Raw genomic sequence first — 18,401 nt, 5'->3', positions numbered from 1 at the left:
GAAAGGCTATAGGAGTTCAGAAAGGGAGTGATAACTCGGCGGCGGTGCTACTGGTTTCTGACTACAAATTGGCAAATTGTAGCACTGTTTGTATGAACTAGTTTACACTTGCTTTTTTGGCAGCCTCATGCCCTGACTCCCAGGCAGCCGTAGAGCCTACAAAAGTCTTTGTCCTCCAGTCTCGGTTGAACTGGATTGCTCTCTCTTCTTCTAATAGAGGAAGTGCCTGCACCAAACCACAGTGCCCATGAGTGGCAGGTCGAATTTTGACAGCCCGAATCTGTCGCAGATACAAAATAAGGAAGCAGCCTCGTTCCTCTGTCTTTTCCAGCCAGCAGCCCGGTCCCGCCATTGCAAATCCTCCCTGACATTGAGAGGCGGTTTTAATTTGAACTTAATGTCCGTGACGGACGAGCTAGCCATCAAGGGTCAGATGAATTTATGGCTTTGGGGAATTGCCGGTGAAAATTTCTTCCTGGTTAGTCTGTTGGAGAAGGAAGAGACACAGGTGTCAGGGATTGCAGCCACAACAGAGTCCCCTCAATGCCAGCATGTAGTGACATCCTCAAGTGTGAGGGAAGGGGTGATGGCCAATGGACCTCGCTGGCTTCCTGCTCTGTTTTTGCCAATCTTTAAATGAGCACAGACCTCAAAGTCAAATGGGGCCCTGCCTTTCTCAGACTTAATTTTTCTTTCTTTCTTTTTTTAAGTGAGAGATAAGAGGAAGGAGAAAGAAAACCCCCTGTGAAGTTGAATACACTGTGTGGACCCAGAGTTCATTCCTCTCAGATCCCCTCAGGGAGTCCCCACATCTGAATGTGGTCGTCATCTGGTTGTGTTTTCAATTTCATGATTCACGGCTTTTCAGTTTCCTTTTAAAATTCTCTTGTCACCGGTTCTCCCCGACCCCTCCAGTGCAGCCTTAGCCTTGGAGGAGAGAGAAACACCCGAGATGCCTTGTTCCTTTTGCAGACTGCTCCCGAATGTCTCCAGAGTCCCGCCTACAGGAAAATGATTGTGGAACTTCACTGCAGTTCTTGTTGGGGGGAGGACCCGTCTGGCGAGGCAAGGGTTCTCAAGCCAGTTGACCGGGGGTGGCTCTAATACCAAGCAAGCCAGTGATCTCACCACTCTGTTCCTGCACTCGCTCTCCAAGGGCTTGGCCCTGGCCACCGTGTAAGACTTGTTTGGGGCCACCCTCTGTCCTCCCTGACTTGGGAACATGTCCCTGAAAAGTGTTTCGCCCTTATCTGTTGATATAATTTGGTGGCGGTGTAAATAAACGTTAGTTAGCAGATGGTTACAGAATGTCTTATCAAATTTGGGAGCGGTCTTTGCCCTTGAATTATTTTTATTTAATCATCATGCTGAAAGCGCAGAATAGTAGCTCTTTGATATGTGTAAACAATTGTGTGATAAGCTGTTATTCTGAGACGGAATTGCAAACCTGAAATTTCTGCAACATGCAAGTCTTTTCCAGTTCTTTGCTAGGCTTTTCTAGAAGGAAGCCCTTTACTTCAGACCCCCTAAGAGGCTGTGATTTGGATGTATTTGGCTAACATCTTGAAAGATGGCTCAGGAGTCGAAGTTCAACGTGTTGTCTACATGTGCTCTCTGCTCGTCGACATGATGGGGAAAAACACTGCTGGGTTTTTGTGTGTGTTGCTTTTCATGGTTTTAACATCATGTTCCTATTCTCGCTCGAGCGAGCGTCAGAATGTTTCAACGTGTTCAGGGTGCTGTTTCGTCTTGTCTGTAGGTGCACTTTTCAAGGAGAGTGTGGCCGTTCCAATAACTCAGGAAACTGGATGGATTTGTCATTTGAAGCTGAACAGTGCCCTAAAATTCAGATGATTCGAAAAAGTAAAATGGAGGTAAGTGGGATGAGGATATTCTGTCAGTCTGTAATATATTGTTTCATTTTGACCATCTGATGCTAACTTACTTGTTTACTTACTCCTGGGTGTGAAGTATCTGTTTACCACCAAATCAGCTCAGTTACAGGAGTGTTTTTATTTAGCCAATAACTACTGCATGCCTATCAGGTACCGGGCACTCTACAAGGTGCTGGGGATCTGGGCCTGCCCTCTGGAGTTGCTCATCTGATGGAGTTGCTCAATCTGATGATTGATCTTTGAATTTAAAGCAAAGATGGATTTTTAATGTAGTAAATATATCTATCTATATTTAAATTCAGATTTAGTCAACAAGATTCCTTAAATCTGGCACAGCTGTATCGTTTTGTTTTGTTTTATGTCTCTTTTTCCTAATGTGGGAGTCCCTCAGTGGTAGCGGTGAAGGTGTTAGGTGCCGTTGAGTTGATTCTGACTCACAGTGACCAAATGTACAGCGGAAGGAAACATTCCCTGGCTCTGCTCTGTCCTTACAATTGTTCTTATGTTTGAGCCCACTGTTACAGCCACTGCGTCAATCCGTAGTGTCGAGGTCTTCCTCTTTTTTGCAGCCCGTCTACTTTACTGAGCATGGTTTCCTTTTTGAGGAACTGGTCTCTCCTGACAACATGTATGGTGAGATGACGTCTCACCATCTTTGCCTCTAAGGAGCATTCTGGCTGCCCTTCTTCCAAGACAGATGTGCTGGTTCCTTTGGCAGTCCGTGGCACTCTCGGCATTCTCTGCCAGCACCATAACTCCGACGCATCAATTCTTCTTTGGTCTTCCTTACTCAGTGTCCAACTTTCACACGCATAGGAGGCCATTGAAAATACCATGGCTTGGGTCAGGTGCACCTTCGTCCTCAAAGTAACTTCCCTGCTTTTCAACACTTTAAAGAGGTCTTGTGCGGCAGATTTACCCAAGGCAGCCCATCTTTTGATCTCTTGATGGCTGCTTCGGTGAGCACTGATAGTGGACCCGAGCCAGACAAGGTCCTTGACAAGTCAATGTTTCTCCATTCATCATAGCCTGGCCCCCTGGTCCAGTTGTGAGAATTTTGATCATTCTATTAAATTGTAATCCACACCGAAGGCTGCAATCCTGGAGCTTCATCAGCAAGTGCTTTGAGTCCTCCTCACTCTCAGCAAATGAGGTTGTGCCATCTGCATATTGTTATTAAGCCTTCCTCTAATCCTGCTGCCCTGTGGTAAACTGAGGGACTGGATGAGAATGTCGCACAGCTAAGTCATCCGTGCTCCTAGTTATGGGAGAGCTGACTCTGGTGGTAGAAGACTCTCACGGTTATGAGAGATAAATAAATCTTAATATACAGTCTCACGACTGAACACAGTCCCACCCCCAACCCCAATAAAAGAACTGTCATAGGGGAACTACCATATCATATAAGATGAATCTGGCTACTTCACAATGCTTATAGGTTATCTGTAGATAAAAGCAATCAGGCTCCATAGCCAACCCACTGTAAAATGTAGCAGACTCAGTTTTGACATCACTTGCTGGCAATGATCAGAGAGAGCTACCTACCCCTGGGGAGGGCTCGGAGGGGTTTGAGGTCAATAGTGCTAGGTCAAAACAATGACTCAGTTCATTGCTGGTTTTTTATGCTACCCTCTTATGAGTTATCCCCCATGGACTCTGTAACATGTTAGATGTATGATGTGCACGCCTTATGAAAGAGATGTGTAAGCCCGCTCTATATACCCACTGGGAACTGCATTCTCTCTCTCAGTCCTGACATGAGATGAAGATGCCCCGTGCCCCGCTATCTGTCTGTCTGTCTTTAATATTTTCCACAATTGCAAAGCCGCTTCTGAGGACCCGTGAGTGTGTTGGAGACCCCCTCACCCTGACAATGCCCTAAGTGATACAAATGAGTCATGCCCTTGGCTGCTAACAGAAAGCGGGAGAGTGCAAGCCGGCTCAGAAGTGCCTTGAAGAAAGGTCAGTGGCCTCCTTTTCAAAGATCAGCCATTGCCAACCCGGGGAGCACAGTTCTACTCTGACACACATGGGCCAGCAGAAGTTAGAACGGACTCAATGGCAAAAGGTTGTGCTAAAAACAATTTCTTTCCTGGTCTGCTAATTTTCTTCGTGCTTCTCTCATCAACCCTTCGATAAACCGGACTTCATGTCATGTTGCTACAGAAGCAACGCGGCCGGTGACGATTGTAGTTGGGGTCATTTGGAAAGCCAGTGGGGCACCTGCATTGGCGTTGGCACCTCCATGGGTTGCACAGCAGCCTTGTCACTGGATGAGAAAACGGAACAATGAGCCTATTCGAGCATTTTCTGAGACCCTAATCAGCCAGGCCAGACAGGCAAGTGGGGCTCCTGCTTGGGCAGCCCTGTGCTGTAAAGGGACACTTTCTCCCTGATGATGGCTCTTGTGTTATGAATACGTGTACAGATCCCCATCAGTAGCCAGCTGACCCGCCTCTTGAGCTGGCTGGGTTTTATTTGAATGCCACATTAACAAGGAAATGGACCACTTTCTCTTTTCCCCTCACACTTTGCCATTTCAAAAAGCAAGAAGCATACCACTTAGGATGATTTAACATTTAATAAAGGGGAGCCAGAGAATTTAATGAGTGATAAATAATAAAAGAATCAAGTTTTCAAGTCATAACCGATCAGAACTCACCAAGTTTAAAGTTATTTGGGCTGTTGTTCCTGTGGACTCCCTGGGGTGGGGGTGGGGGAGTGGCGGGGAGTGGAGGAGCAGGGAGATCTCTAAAGCCCTGTATCTACCAACTCTGAATCAAGAGCAAACAGGTTTGGGGGCAAAGAGGCTTAGGCGGCCAAGCAGAGGCATGGCCTAGCTTTCATTGCTCCTGTCAGTCTGAAAAATGGGTGCTTGCACGCTAATGGAGAATGAGTGACCCCACCTCCATTCTCAAGCATACCGAGCACTCTGCACAGCGCCTTGAGCCTATGCAAGTTTGTGTTGGTTGGTTGGTTGGGGTTTTGATCCTTGTAAAATTTTAGGAGTAATTCTTCAGCTAATCATGGTGGGGGGAGGGGAGAGGAACTTGATCATGAAATTAAAAGTGCTCTTTATGCAAGTTGCTTAACTACCTATGGGTTCAGACTGAAACTTTGCCTGGTCCATATTTGGTTGAAGATCGGACCATTCTGATCCATAGGGTTCCCATTGACTGATTGTTGGAAGTAGACTGCCAGACTACACTAGTCCTTCTTAGTCTGGAAGCTCCACTGAAACCTGTTCAGTATCAGAACACACAGCCCTCCACTGACAGATGGGGAATAGCTGCTTAGGAAGAGCACTGGCTGGGAATTCAGCGGTGTCTCTCACATTTGTTGTTGTTGTTGTTGTTGTTTGGTACAGGTGAATTGGTTCTGACTCATTGCAACTCTGTGTACAACAGAAGGAAATGCCACCTGGTCCGATGGCATCCTTACGATGGTTTCCTTGTTGGAGCCCATTGTTTTAGCCACTGTGTCAGTCCATCTCAATGAGGCCCTTTCTCTTTTGCTGGCCCACCACTTTCCCAAGCACAATGTCCTTCTCCAAACACTGGGCCTGCCTGGTAACTTGTCCAAAATACAGGACACAAAGTTTCCCCGGGAGCATTCTGGCTGTACCTCTTCCAAGACTGGGGCAGTGGCAATACTCTTTGTTAACGCCGTAATTCAAGTATATCGATTTTTCTTTGGTCTTTTAGGCTCTCTCTTGAAAGGCAAGAGTTCTACCCCTGAAACACTATTGCCCCCATAAATTAAGCACGATTTATTTTGATTCTGTTATTATTAGGTGCCTATTAAGTTGCTTCTGACATATAGTGAATCTATGTGTAACAGAACAAAATACTGCCTGGTTCTACAACATCCTCATGACAGTTCCTGTGTTTGGGCCCATGGCAGCCATGGTATCAACCCATCTAACTGAGGGTCTTTCTCTTTTGTGAGAACCCTTTATTTTACTAAGTAGAATATCTATTCGGGAACTTTCCAAAAACATTTACCTCTTAAACAACCACTAATTCTTTCTTCATCATCCTGGGTCTCATTCTTCACCCTAATTCCCTAACAATCTTTCCCAAACAACCCATCACATTGCCTTTCTAACTCACCATCACACTAAAGAATAAAGAGAGACAAATGTAGTCATTGGTTAAAGCTATTCTCTGAAACCACCTTTAGATGTATCATTTTAATTATGTTGATAACGATATCTGGCAGGTATCAGGCATCAAAGACCCAGAACAAAAATCCTATCTATGTGAATGGGGTGGGAGGGTGGGCATTGGAGTGGAGACCCAAAGCCTATCTGTAGACAATTGGACATTCCCTTAGAGAAGGGTCACAAAGAAGAGATGAGCCAGTCAGGGTGCAGGATAGCACCCAGGAAACATACAACTATCCTCTAGTTCTTTAATGTTTCCTCCCCTGCCCCCCCTCCATTATCATAACCTCAATTCTACCTTAAAAATCTGGCTAGACCAGAGCATGTGCACTGGTACAGATCAGAGCTGGAAACATAGGGAATCCAGACAGATAAACCCCTCGGGACCAATAATGAGAATAGGGATACCAAGAGGGGAAGGAGAGGATGTGGGGATAAAGAGAGAACCAATCACAATGATCTACATACAACCCCTTCCTAGGGGGATGGACAACAGAAAAGTGTATGAAGGGAGACAGCAGTCGGTGTAAGACATAGGGTAAAAAAGATATATAAACTATCAAGGGCTTATGAGAGAGGGAGGCAGGAAATGAGCTGATATCAAGGGCTCAAGTAGGAAGAAAATGTTTTGAAAATGATGATGGCAACATACGTATGTACAAATGTGCTTGACACTTGGAAGGATGTATGGATTGTACTAAGAGCTGTAAAAGCCCCTAATAAAATCATTTAAAACAAAGCAAAAAGAATATTTCCACCTATATAGCTATCTTAGACTTAACTTGAAAGTTCAAGTTCTATGTAAATAATATCTGACTTTGACCTACAAAGAGAGCTGTCTGTATTTCCCCCCCAATTCCATCTGTCAATTCAGTTGAAATGGAACTCACTAACTGCCCAGCAGTTAACTAGCTACCATTCCAGGACCTTTCTAACTAGTCCCCATTGAGTTGACTGACTCATGGTGCCCATGTGAGCGTCAGAGTAGAACAGTTCTCCAGAAGGATTGCAGTGGCTGATTTTTCAGAAGTAGATTGCCTTTCTCCCAAGATGTGTCTCGACAGACTCCAGCCTTTCAGGGGGCAGCCAACTTCATTTTCCATGGAAAGATGATAAACGTGGGTTCTTCTGGTGGAGTTGGGCGTCAATGACTGATGTGGTAGAGAGAAAAAAGCAGAGACAAGTTAAATCATGGGAAAAAAGAAAACCTTACTTAGACTGACAAAAGGATGGGTGCCATCCAATTTCTGCTTAATGTAATACTATAAGCTAGGAGACTTAAAAAACTTTGTGGGAAAATTATATTATCTTTTAACTTCATTTTCCAAGGTCTTTTTGGAGTTCCTGTGTATGTTTTCATACATGTCTTGACATATTGTTATTCAGTAATAATGATTTATACTAATAAAACCAGAAAATGAATGGAAATAAAAGTATTCCCTACAATCAGCAGGCTTCCCAAGGAAGAGGCAAGGGAAACATTATTATAACAAATCAGAATTAAAATAAGGAATTCCTTATTTTAATTCTGATAAAATTGACTGATGAAACTGATATTTTTTTAAAAAAGTGCTGCCCAGTGTAGTAACACAAGAAACAAGCAATAAGGATAATGACTTCAGTAGAAGAGACCAAAAACCCATCATTATTTGCTAATCTTTAGTGATTAGGTATCCGGGGGAAAAAAGTTCTCTTTAAAAACTGTTCAAATTACTAAAAGTTAAGAGCTAAATGCTCAGTAGATATACTCAGATACCAATAACCTTGCCACACAGCAAATAAAGAAAACAGTACACTTCATTTTTAAAAGATTCCATTGAAAAATAGAACAGAAATGCTCAGGTCTTTCTCACTGGAAGAGCGAGATACATAACCTTTTGAAAACATTTTACTAAGAGAAACAGGTGGGGGCAGCCGCCAAAAGAGTGATGCTGCCTTGGAATGGCTGTCTTCAGCATTTCTCTCTAAAAACAGTTAGGTATTAAAATCAAAGCAAAACCAAACCTACCCAACTGCCACCCTGTTGCTCTGACTCCACGGAGCCCTGGTGGTGTCGTGGGTGGGTCCCTCGTGGGTCCCTCCCAGAAGGTCCGTCACCCTCCCAGAAGGTCCATCACCCTCCCAGAAGGTCCGCCCTTCCACACTGCCAGGTGCTCCGGGGGAGAGAGATGTAACTCTCCTCTCCTAAGGGTCTACAGTCTTGGAAACCCCAGGGAGCAGTTCTACGCTGTCCTGTAGGGTCACACTACATGCGTGATCTATTACAGCCATTTGTAATTTGTAATAGTCAACGCTTATCAATTAAAAATAAAAGCGTCGATAAAAAGGAAAACAAAAACTCACACACGGAACTTTATTCAAAGGTACAACAAAAGTCATCTTGAGGCTGTCTCAGCAAACACTGCGTTTCTTGATGGGAGATTTCATTAAGAGGCTCAAATGTCAGTAGCATTGCTCTTTGTCAAATAAAACAAGCGGTAAACTTTTCTTCCCAGATCTATCTTCTCGATTTGTGTCATCTGAAGTAAAATTTGGAAAGGCTTTTTCTTTAAATGGATGTCAAAATCATCTGGAACAACCTGAACTTTTCAAGAATATCCAAAATATATTGTGAGGGAGAAACTAATTTTATTTAAGCTAGGCTATTCCCCTCTGACTGTGAACATATATTTAAGCGCATATATGTATGCAAAACAACTATATCTCAGCCCGTGACTCTTATTCAAAGATAGGAATATGTGTAGATGAATGAAATAAGACAGAAAGCTGAGGTCATTGTAAACATTTAAAATATCAGATGTAAAAGAAGAAGCAAAATAATTATCTCATAAAATATTGCAGTAACTGTCTTACAATATGAAAACATAATTAATTTTATATTTATCTTAAGGATAAAAATATACTTTAGATGAATTAAATAATTACATATAAACATCTAACTCAGTGAAAAACTAACAAAATAGAAATGAGCATCAGATAATTTGGAATCCTGGTAAGTTTCTTTGACCTGCTGTAGTATATGTAATAACCCAAGAAAAAGATTCTCATATCGACTTTGTTAAACAATCTAAGCAATAAGGAGAGGATAATTAAAGCACACACTCCAAGAAACTATTTTCAACAGATAAAATATTAATGACGAGCATGATAATACAGCTAGCATAAATTAGAAGGAAAAACGGCAAGGTACCAAGCAGTAAGTAGGCAAAACCTCACAAGAGGAGGCTTGGGTAGCAGACATAAATATGGAAATTTGTTGAAATTCCTAGTTATCAAATAAGTAAAGCGATAATAAGCTATACTAACACCTAGCGTTGGTGATGTCAATTAGCACAACCTATCGGGGAACTAATTTGGTAATATGTTTCAAAAGTCATAATTATATTCATTCTGCTTAAAGCACTAAATCTAGGCTTTAAAAAATGTGTTTTGAGGAAGTAACTTGGAAAAAACATTTTAAAACCCTAATTTGAAGATTCCGTGCAATAACATTTGTAGCATTATACAGTTATTAGTTGGCGCTGACTCATAGCAACTTTATATATAAGAGAGCAAAACCTTGTCTGCATCTTCTTCATGATCATTGATGTGGCTGAATTCATTAGATACCTGGAAATAACCAAACTGTTTGACAACAGCCAACCGAAATAAGACAACGTAGTAAAATGCTGCGTAGCCAGTCTTTGGCCCCATGGACACTGCTTGTTAATTGACATTTAAACTTGCTCACGATCCCATTTGACCCTTGTGATTTACTTCCTCTCTATCCCGCTTTCCTAGCTCAATCAAGAGCTCTCATTTTGGTAAGGATTCCCATGTTGGATGAACGAAGCTGATGCGGAACCGAAAGACTCTTGCGAACAACTCCGTGGCTGCCCCCTCCTGCCACTGCAGCTGACAAACCTGCCGTCTCTCAGGTTCAGGTTAATGCTAGCCGGAGTTCTACCCCAGTTTTCCCCTGAGATGATTTGCTGTCGAGTAAACACTACCGAATCTTCATCTTACTTGGCCAATTTGGCAGCAGTCTTAAAACCCTTCCTTCTAGTGCCTTCTATGAGGTACCCTCTCCATACTCTCCTTTTCTTTGGCCATTTCGCATCTTCCCTTCTGCATTCCTCCTCTCCTTGAGTTTTGGGGTGATGGAAGGCCTACCTTGAGCTCTTTCTCTCATCTCATTCTACAATTTGTCCATTGACAATTTTGTCCACTCTCATGGCTTTTGTATCTATAATCCTGATATCCAGATAGATGCTTATTTCCAACCCGGATTGTTCCCCAGAATTCCAGGCTCATATCCAATTGGATATGCTCTCTAGATCATCATGCAGGTGTCTTGAACTAACACATCCAAATTAAAACTCTTGACTTTCCCATCCCAAATCTGTCCTTGCCCTCACTATATCTTGTTTCAGTGGATGGTGCCTCCATCCATGCATTTGCTCACCCACCTCCTCCCTGTCTTCACCCCCCATTCCCAAACATGCTCATGCAAGGTGTCGAGTTTGTCCAGTTCGTTCCATTTCCACAGTTGCCATCTTGGCCCAGACCTCCATCATCTCCTTCTGAACTGCTGGGGGCCCTCCAGTGTTAGTCCAGTGGAGTTTTCCATACTTCCATTGGTCTCTGACCTCTTTGAAGGCAAGGGCTGTAATTGATTGGCTATGTATTCAATACCTTGTTTGGTACGTGGCAATGTTATGAACTCAATAAATATTAATGGAATAAGTAAATACAATCATTATAGTTATATGCAAATTCTGTATGTAATAACTGGAAGGAAATGTGAACAGTTTTACAAAGCGGTAGAAATGGAATTTTATAAAACATTTCTAGTATGTCTGTTATAATGTCTGAGCGATGAAAACATTCCAGATATATTCGCATGCACGACAGTATGTGCTGTAACTATGTGCTAAGATGTGTGTGGCGCAGATATAGATGCTAGGATGAAGATGTCCACATGGAGGAGGGTTCAAATCTGTGAGGACGATGAGTAGTGGGACAAACTTGGGTTTATTATCATGCTCAAGCTTCCTTGGCATGGTTGGATTGTAGCCTCGTTGAAGTTGGGCTGAAAGAATCTGCCTTCCTCTCCAGCATGATTCTGTGGCCCAGTTGGTTTTACAAAATGGTAAGTTGGGGAGTGACCCTGAAGAACAAGAATAGATGTAGCAAGCTTATTAAAGAGGGAGGGTAAAGCAGAATCTTGAGTGAGAGGAAGTTTGGGCAGAGACCAGGGTAAAACAGAAAATAGATTCCTCCCAGGGCACCTGGGGCCATAGCTCTGCATCGCTCCCTAATTCATAGCCCACCTGCCCACCTCACCCCTTTCGTGTATCTGATGCAAAAGGGCTCCACCGTTGACATATTAATTTCTCTACACTTTCTTTTCATAAGGAGAACTAACTGCTGGGTCCTTTAGGATGATTCATGTGGGGAGAGACTGCTTTGAGGATATGCTAAAGGTTTCTTCTTTTGTCCCTGCCCCTCCCCCACCAAATAACCGACCACACACACAAAATAAAAACCACCTAAACTTATTTTTAAAGTAGAAGATTTCACAGACTACTTTCCTTAACAGAGATCTAATAATGAAAGTAAAAATGAAAGGTATGACAGATGTAACAGCTTGGAAATTAAGGCACACACTCTTAAAGAACCGTGGATCAAAGGAAACAATTGAAACCCTGCCTCTGGAAGGGAAGATTCAGCTGCATTTGGTACCATTTTGATCAGACACCTCTTCTCCTATGGGTAAACTGCTTTTAAAGTTGTGTGGGAGGCTACAAATGAGTAGTCTAAGAAATGCCAGGGAAATTATGAAAACAAAAATAGAGAAGCAGAGATTTTCCTGAGCGGTTAAATATTCTTGAAGTCACGCAGTAGTAAGAGCTGACAACATTGGAATAGAAGTAGATCAATAGATAATTGGAACAGAGCAGTGTCTAGAAACAGATTCCAGATATATAGTAATTTAATATATGAGAAAGTGGTATTTCAGTTCAGTGGGAAAAGTTTATCTTTTCTTTTTAAAGTAAGTGATTCTGACATAGCTGATTAACCATCTGGCTAAAAATAGAGTTGGACCCATATCTCCATATCTATACATGAAAATTAATTCCAGATGGATGAAACATTTATGTGTTTAAAAAAAATAAAGCAATCAGGATGGCAGAATGGCTTTCTATTTGTCTATTGGGTAGAACTTTTAACCAACACAGGAAACCCTGTATTTGATTCCATAAAAACACATATTGTAGGGTAAAAGATAGCACAAACAAAAGTTATAAGACAACCAATAGATTTGGAGAAAGTATATGTCGCATGCATGACAGATAAGGATTAGTATCTGTGCTCTGTAGAGAGCTCTTAAAATTGATAAGAAAAACATACAAAGCAGAAAAATGGTCAGAGACTATGAATACACAATTCACAGAAAAGCAAACAAAATTGCTAATAAAAGAGCTTTTTCTTTACATCAGTGGTGATATGCTCTCTGAGAAATTTTCCTTCAGATGGCAGGCCAAAGGGCGAGTTCACCACGAGCCCTCTGATGAATGGAAATAATGGGAAAAAATAATGATTTGTTTTCTGTATCTCCTTCTCTGCGCAGACCACTGTGACTGTGGTTGGGAGCTTCTTTCCAAGACATTCAGCCTGTGTGGTGACTAATGCCGACACTAAGAAGGAGCTCTGCAGGAGCGATGCCCAGGCGAATCAGACCTGCAACTGTACCATCCCCACCAGAGCGCCCTTCAAAGGCACGTACATGCTTCTGTTGTGTTGTTGCTATCAATGGAAGAAAGCAAGAGAACCTGCTGAGGACAGATTGCCCAGGAAGCATATGTCAAGTCACAAGGGACCTGCATAGTTTCAGCCTGTCTTAGAGTTCTCTGAGCAACAGAACCTGTAAGAGACCTATCTCTGAACCTGTATCCATATCTAGAGAGAGATTGATGGACTATGGGGAATTGACTCATGCAATTACCAGCTGGACTGGCAAGTTCAAAATTCACAGGCCAGGTGATGAGAAGAGGGAAGAAGTTCTGCCAAAATATCTATTTATTGTTCCGAGGCAAAACATAGCCTAGAGAAATGCCCTTTTCATTCCCCAGGTTTTCAATTGATTGACTGAGACCTGCCCCACTATATGGAAGGGAGCCTGCTTTACTTGAGATCAATGACTGCAAGCGCGTAACACCAATTAAACTAGTGCTTGGCCCAACAACTGGATATCATAGCCCAGCCAAGTTGATACGTGAAAGTAACCCTCAGACCCTATCATCTCACTCTTCCCCTAACTAACTTCTGGTGATGGCCAGCAGTCTTTATCTTGCAGGTGCAAACTCTGTCCATGTCACCACATGTCCATCTCCTCTTTGTGTGTCTTTCTGTATTCCTCTTCTCCTCCTGATACTGTAATAGGATCAGCCTTCTCCAGCATGACCTCATATTAACTGATAACATCTCCAAAGACCCTATTTCCAAACAAAGTCAAGTTTGCAAGTACCAAGGGCTAAGGACTTCAACCCATGTTGTTGTGGGGAACCGTCTATGACAAGTGCACATCAGCTATATGCCAGGCACTCTGGTGGTGCGAGGGATGACAAAAAACACTGACCTGAGCCACCACTTAAAACAGTTGTTTATTGTGGGTCGAGACAAGTAACAGGCTATTACAGAGCAGTGAATCAATGCAGAGGGTATGGGCGACCACGGGATGAGCGGTGGGTGGACTTTTGGGGTGGGACGAGGAAAACTTCCTGAAGGAAGTGATGTCTAAACAAAACTTAAGAATGAGTATGGTTGAGTCAGGCCAAAAGGAAGGGGAAGAGAATTCCCAGCAGAGGGCACGCCGTGCAGTGAACACAGTAGAAGAACCCATAGAAGCAGTGGCTGAAGACTCAGGCAACTGAAGTATGGGCAGATGGGCAGAGTGATTGAAAAACAGAGTCCAAAGAAGGTCACCAAAGGCCATCTTGAGCCATGGGCTTTTCCCTGTGAGCCATGGTGGGACATTGAAAAGTTTAAAGCTGGAGGTTGACCCAAGCACAGGTGCAATGTAAGAAGGAGCAAACATTTTTCGTCCCTCCTCTTAGAACGCAAGTGCTAGACCAGTGGTCGTCCACCTTCCTCATGCTGCGGCCCTTTCATACAGTTCCTCATGTGGTGGTGACTCCTCCAGCCATCACATTATTTTCGTTGCTACTTCATCGCTGTCATTTTGCCACTGCTATGAATCGGGCGATCCCTGTAAACGAGTCATTCGACCCCCCCAAAGGGGTCGCGATCCACAGGTTGAGAACCGCTGAGCTATGCGGACAGGGACGTTATTAGGATACCCTATGGCTGTGCTTGGAACAATGCCTGGCAAACAGTACCCACTTATAAGCCATTAACCCTGCTGGCTGGCTTGGAGGGTAAGAGTGCTGAACGAGGAAGTGATCCGGGTGAGGATGACTGTCAGAGCTGAAGTATGGCTGAAGGTGGGACAGAAGTGGGTGGATTCGAGAGTAGTTTATGAGGCACCGTGGACAAGACTGGGCATCCCTGAGCCCCTCTGGGGGCACACAGGAGCCCAGGTAGGGCAGCGGGCAAGCACCGGGCTGTTAACTAGCGGCCGGCATTTGAACTGCTCCCCAGGTAACAGCTGGGGCCGTCAGCCTCTGTAAAGTGCATAGCCGTGGAAACCTACTGGAGTTTCCCTAGGAGTTGGAATTGACCTGGAAACTTACCCCAATTTTCCATTTTTCTCTATACAGACCATGTTGTTCATTTTCGTCATTAAAATACAAATCTTGCCTCAAATATTCGAGACCACGCTATAAAACCAGTTGGTTGCCGTCTTCGTTACCTACTGTTGCCCTAACAGAAATATCAAATGTGACGGTTTTAAATAAGAGAAATTTATTTTTTCACTTCTAGAAGCTAAGAGGTCTCAGCCATGCCAGTTCCTTCCAGGGGCCTCTCGCTGAGTCTCTGGTGACTACTGGGGCACCTTTGAATGTAGACAAGCCTCTGTGGCCTCTGCCTTTCCTCCGTGTGTGTGTGTGTGTGTGTGTGTGTGTGTGTGTGTGTGTGTCTTCCATCCCTTCTGCCCTTTTATAACTCAGATGTGATTCAATTTAGAAACAACTCCACTCAGGTCTGATCGAATTAGCATAACAAATAGCAGCCCCATTTTCAAACAAGGTCATACTCATCGGTGGATTAAGGTTTCAACACAATTCAATCCATCATAGTTGCTTCTACAACTTTTACAGATTGCACCCAACTCTTTGTCCCTCTTTCCCTGGATACCCTGCATATCCCAAACAGGCAAGCAAACGCACTCCCCATCTCGTGTACTGGGTCTACCAGCAGCCACTGGCAAACCTGTGTCCACCACCCCACCCCCTTTCACCAAATCCTGTTGCCCTTTGGCTTTGAAACATTGGGGGGATATCCTTTCTTCCACGCAGTCTTGCCAGAATCAGCCCCAGTTGTTCCATCTCCTGGGCCCCTCTTAGATTCCCCCCCCCCCGAATCTTGTTACCTCATTGAGCTCACTCATGATGTTTTCTTAACTGTGATGCCATTGAGTGTGTGTGTGTGTGTGTGTTTCATCTGTGTCTGCGTTTTATTTTATCTCTCCCGGGATAACTGGAAATGCTTCTAGAGCAGGATTCCTGAATATTCATTCCTGGGTGGTATTTCTAAATTCTGTTTTGTGTATAGTTGATGCTCAGAAGGACAGCTCTGGCAAGTTTCATCACCGGACACTTGTGGATTCCATTGGAAAGTATTTCCACTGGGAGTACCTCAGTCCTTCCTGTCTACACGTTCATTCTCTGACATTTATCACATGTCTGTTTCCATGCTCTTGCTAAGAGGTCATGTCAAACCTTCCAACCCTCCTTGTCTTCTGAACGGAAGATTATCATTTCACATTTACCCACTTTATGTGAGCAGAATTTATGTGGCATTCTGACTTGCAGAGTGAATTTTTAGAGCACCTTTGAAAGTAGGGGCTCGCAGATTCTTGGATCCACCCATCAATTAATTGATAGTAAGAAAATGAGGGGTGCCGACAAAATTCACCCAACTTCTTATTCTATCCAATGGAGACCTTTTCGAGTACAACGTACTCTCCCAAACAGCTCTGGTGACACCGTGGGTTAAGCCTTTGGCTGCCAACTGCAAGGTCAGCTGTTCTACTGTGAAGGAGAAAGACAAGACTACCTTCCCCCGGACAGATTTACAGACGTAGAAACCACATGCAGCAGTTCTCCCCGGTTCTATAGGGTGACCATGCATGTGTCCGTGACAGTGCATAGATCTGGTATCCTCATTCATTCATAAAAGAAAGAAAGGAGGAACACCAGGATGAATGACCTTAAAAAAAAAGACGATGAATGGCCGTGAAAACTTTGTCATAGATTACACACATGGTTCCTGGACGCCTAGGGCGAGAACGGGGTTGTTCGTGGTTGCGGTAGCCCCAAGCCAGGTGAGGATAGGATACAGTCACTACCTGGCCCGCTTACAAACCTCCTTCCCACGCCTCCTACCTCAGACTCCCTCTGGTCACGCTCCCAGAATCTGCATTTTTCCCTATTTTCCTCCCATGGTTCTGATAGGTAAGTGAGTTGGAGGCTCAGTGACTTGGGTAAAGTATCGAAGTTAAAGGAGACACGGGAAACATTACATCTCTCTGATGCCGACTTGGCACACGGCAGCGGTAGCCCTTTTACTTCATTCTTGTGGGCTTTCTAACCGACGGGCGGGTTTTCCAAAGCACGCCCATAAAGAAAACCTCCATCCCAGCTCCGGCGAGCCTGGGCTCCAAGTCGATTATGGATCCCAGCCCAGGGAACCGCACGTTAGCGTTTGGCAGGTAAATATTTGCAGTGCAGATTTTTCTGAAGGTGCAGGATTTCCTCCCGAGCATATTAGTTATCCTGTTCTAGACGCTTCTTGCTCGGTGACTTGTTTTCTTTTTATGCGGGCGGCCAATTACAAGCTGAGATAGTGATCCCAGAGAGAGCATGAGATGTAAATGGACTGTAAAATGGCTTTTTCCTAGTGATTATCCAAGGGAGGCTTGGAAGACAAGTTGGGTTCGGGTCTGCGTGGAGTGTGTGCTGCGCACTTTGGCTGCCTGGTGCAAATGGCCCGGGGAAGGGACCACATACTGATTGCAATGTTCGGGAACAGCTGGTGCGCCCCGCCCTCTGTGGAGGAGGCGGAACTATTTATTTATTTTTGCATTCGCTGCTATGCTTGACTCTAGCCGGAATCCACCGCAAATGACGTCTCCCCCCCCTCCACCCCCCCCCCTGCTCTTCTCTCCAGATGTCTTAGTTGTCAACGTGGCGTTCTCCTTTGGTGACTGGAGTTTATCAGAGAGATTCAACTTCGCCAACTGCTCATCATTGGGAGAGTAAGTAAGAAATCAAAAGATTCTCTCAGTGGTCTGCCTTCCCGGGCTCATGTGGTTGACTCCTCGATTTCCTAATGAACACGTTTGCAGAGTAGAACTTTCCAAGGAGCCCTTTGGACCATGGCCTAACTGGAGACAGGAGATCCCCGGTGTTCATCAACTCAGTGAGCTCCTCCATGCTCCGAGCAGCCAAGGCGTGAACACCCGTGCCTAAACATTTGTGACAACAGGGAGCTATGGCGGCCTTGAGACCAAGAGGCAGCCTTGAAGTACAGTAGAAGGGGTGTGGCTAAGACGCTCTTCCCTGACCAGAAAGTTTTAGAGGGTTCCGGTAGAGGAGAAAGGAGTGTTGGGCGGTAAGCGGAAGTAGTACTCAAGAGGAAGGACAAGATGAATTTTCTTCACCAAAGGCTCATTCTTTTTTTTCCCCCTTATCATCATTGACTCCTCAGGGCAGTGGTTCTCAACCTTCCTACTGCCACGGCCCTTTCATACAGTTCCTCATGTTGTGGCAGACCCCCAATCATGAAATTATTTTTGTTGCTATTTCATCACTGTCATTTTGCTAGTGATGAATTGGGCAACCCCTGTGAAAGAGTCATTCGACCGCCAAAGGGGTCACGACCCACAGGTTGAGAACCACTGCCTTAGAGTCATGTCTTCACTGAGCACTCCCTGCCTTCAAAAGCAAAAACAAAGGAAATGTCATTCCCCAGTTCCTGACTTCCCCACTGGAAGCTGGAGTGGACGTCTGCATAGAAACAATGGGCAGCTGTATTATCAGCATCGTTCCAGGTCAGTGGTATGACTGACCCAGTGAATGGACATCCAACGTGGGCTGCTTATGGGCGTGGCAAACAGTTACTGCCCTTGTCCCCTAATGGAAAGGCTGGAGGTTTGAGACCACCCAGGGGTGCCT

The 18,401-nt window shown here is 44.3% G+C and overlaps 1 protein-coding gene across 1 annotated transcript in view; it reads left to right on the top strand.

Annotated features, from left to right (window-relative positions):
• Nucleotides 1-18,401, top strand: part of PLXNC1 (plexin C1) — a 203,715-nt gene that overhangs the window by 74,835 nt on the left and 110,479 nt on the right. The window contains exons 5-7 of the mRNA XM_075551175.1: nt 1,760-1,874; nt 12,674-12,821; nt 17,395-17,482. Of these exons, the coding sequence (XP_075407290.1) occupies nt 1,760-1,874; nt 12,674-12,821; nt 17,395-17,482 (351 nt within the window). The remainder of the gene's footprint in view (nt 1-1,759; nt 1,875-12,673; nt 12,822-17,394; nt 17,483-18,401) is intronic.

Source organism: Tenrec ecaudatus, chromosome 6 (assembly GCF_050624435.1).
Source record: "Tenrec ecaudatus isolate mTenEca1 chromosome 6, mTenEca1.hap1, whole genome shotgun sequence".
NCBI lineage: Eukaryota > Metazoa > Chordata > Mammalia > Afrosoricida > Tenrecidae > Tenrec > Tenrec ecaudatus.
The sequence above is the reverse complement of the archived record's forward strand: the minus strand, read 5'-3'. Positions and strand labels throughout refer to the sequence as shown.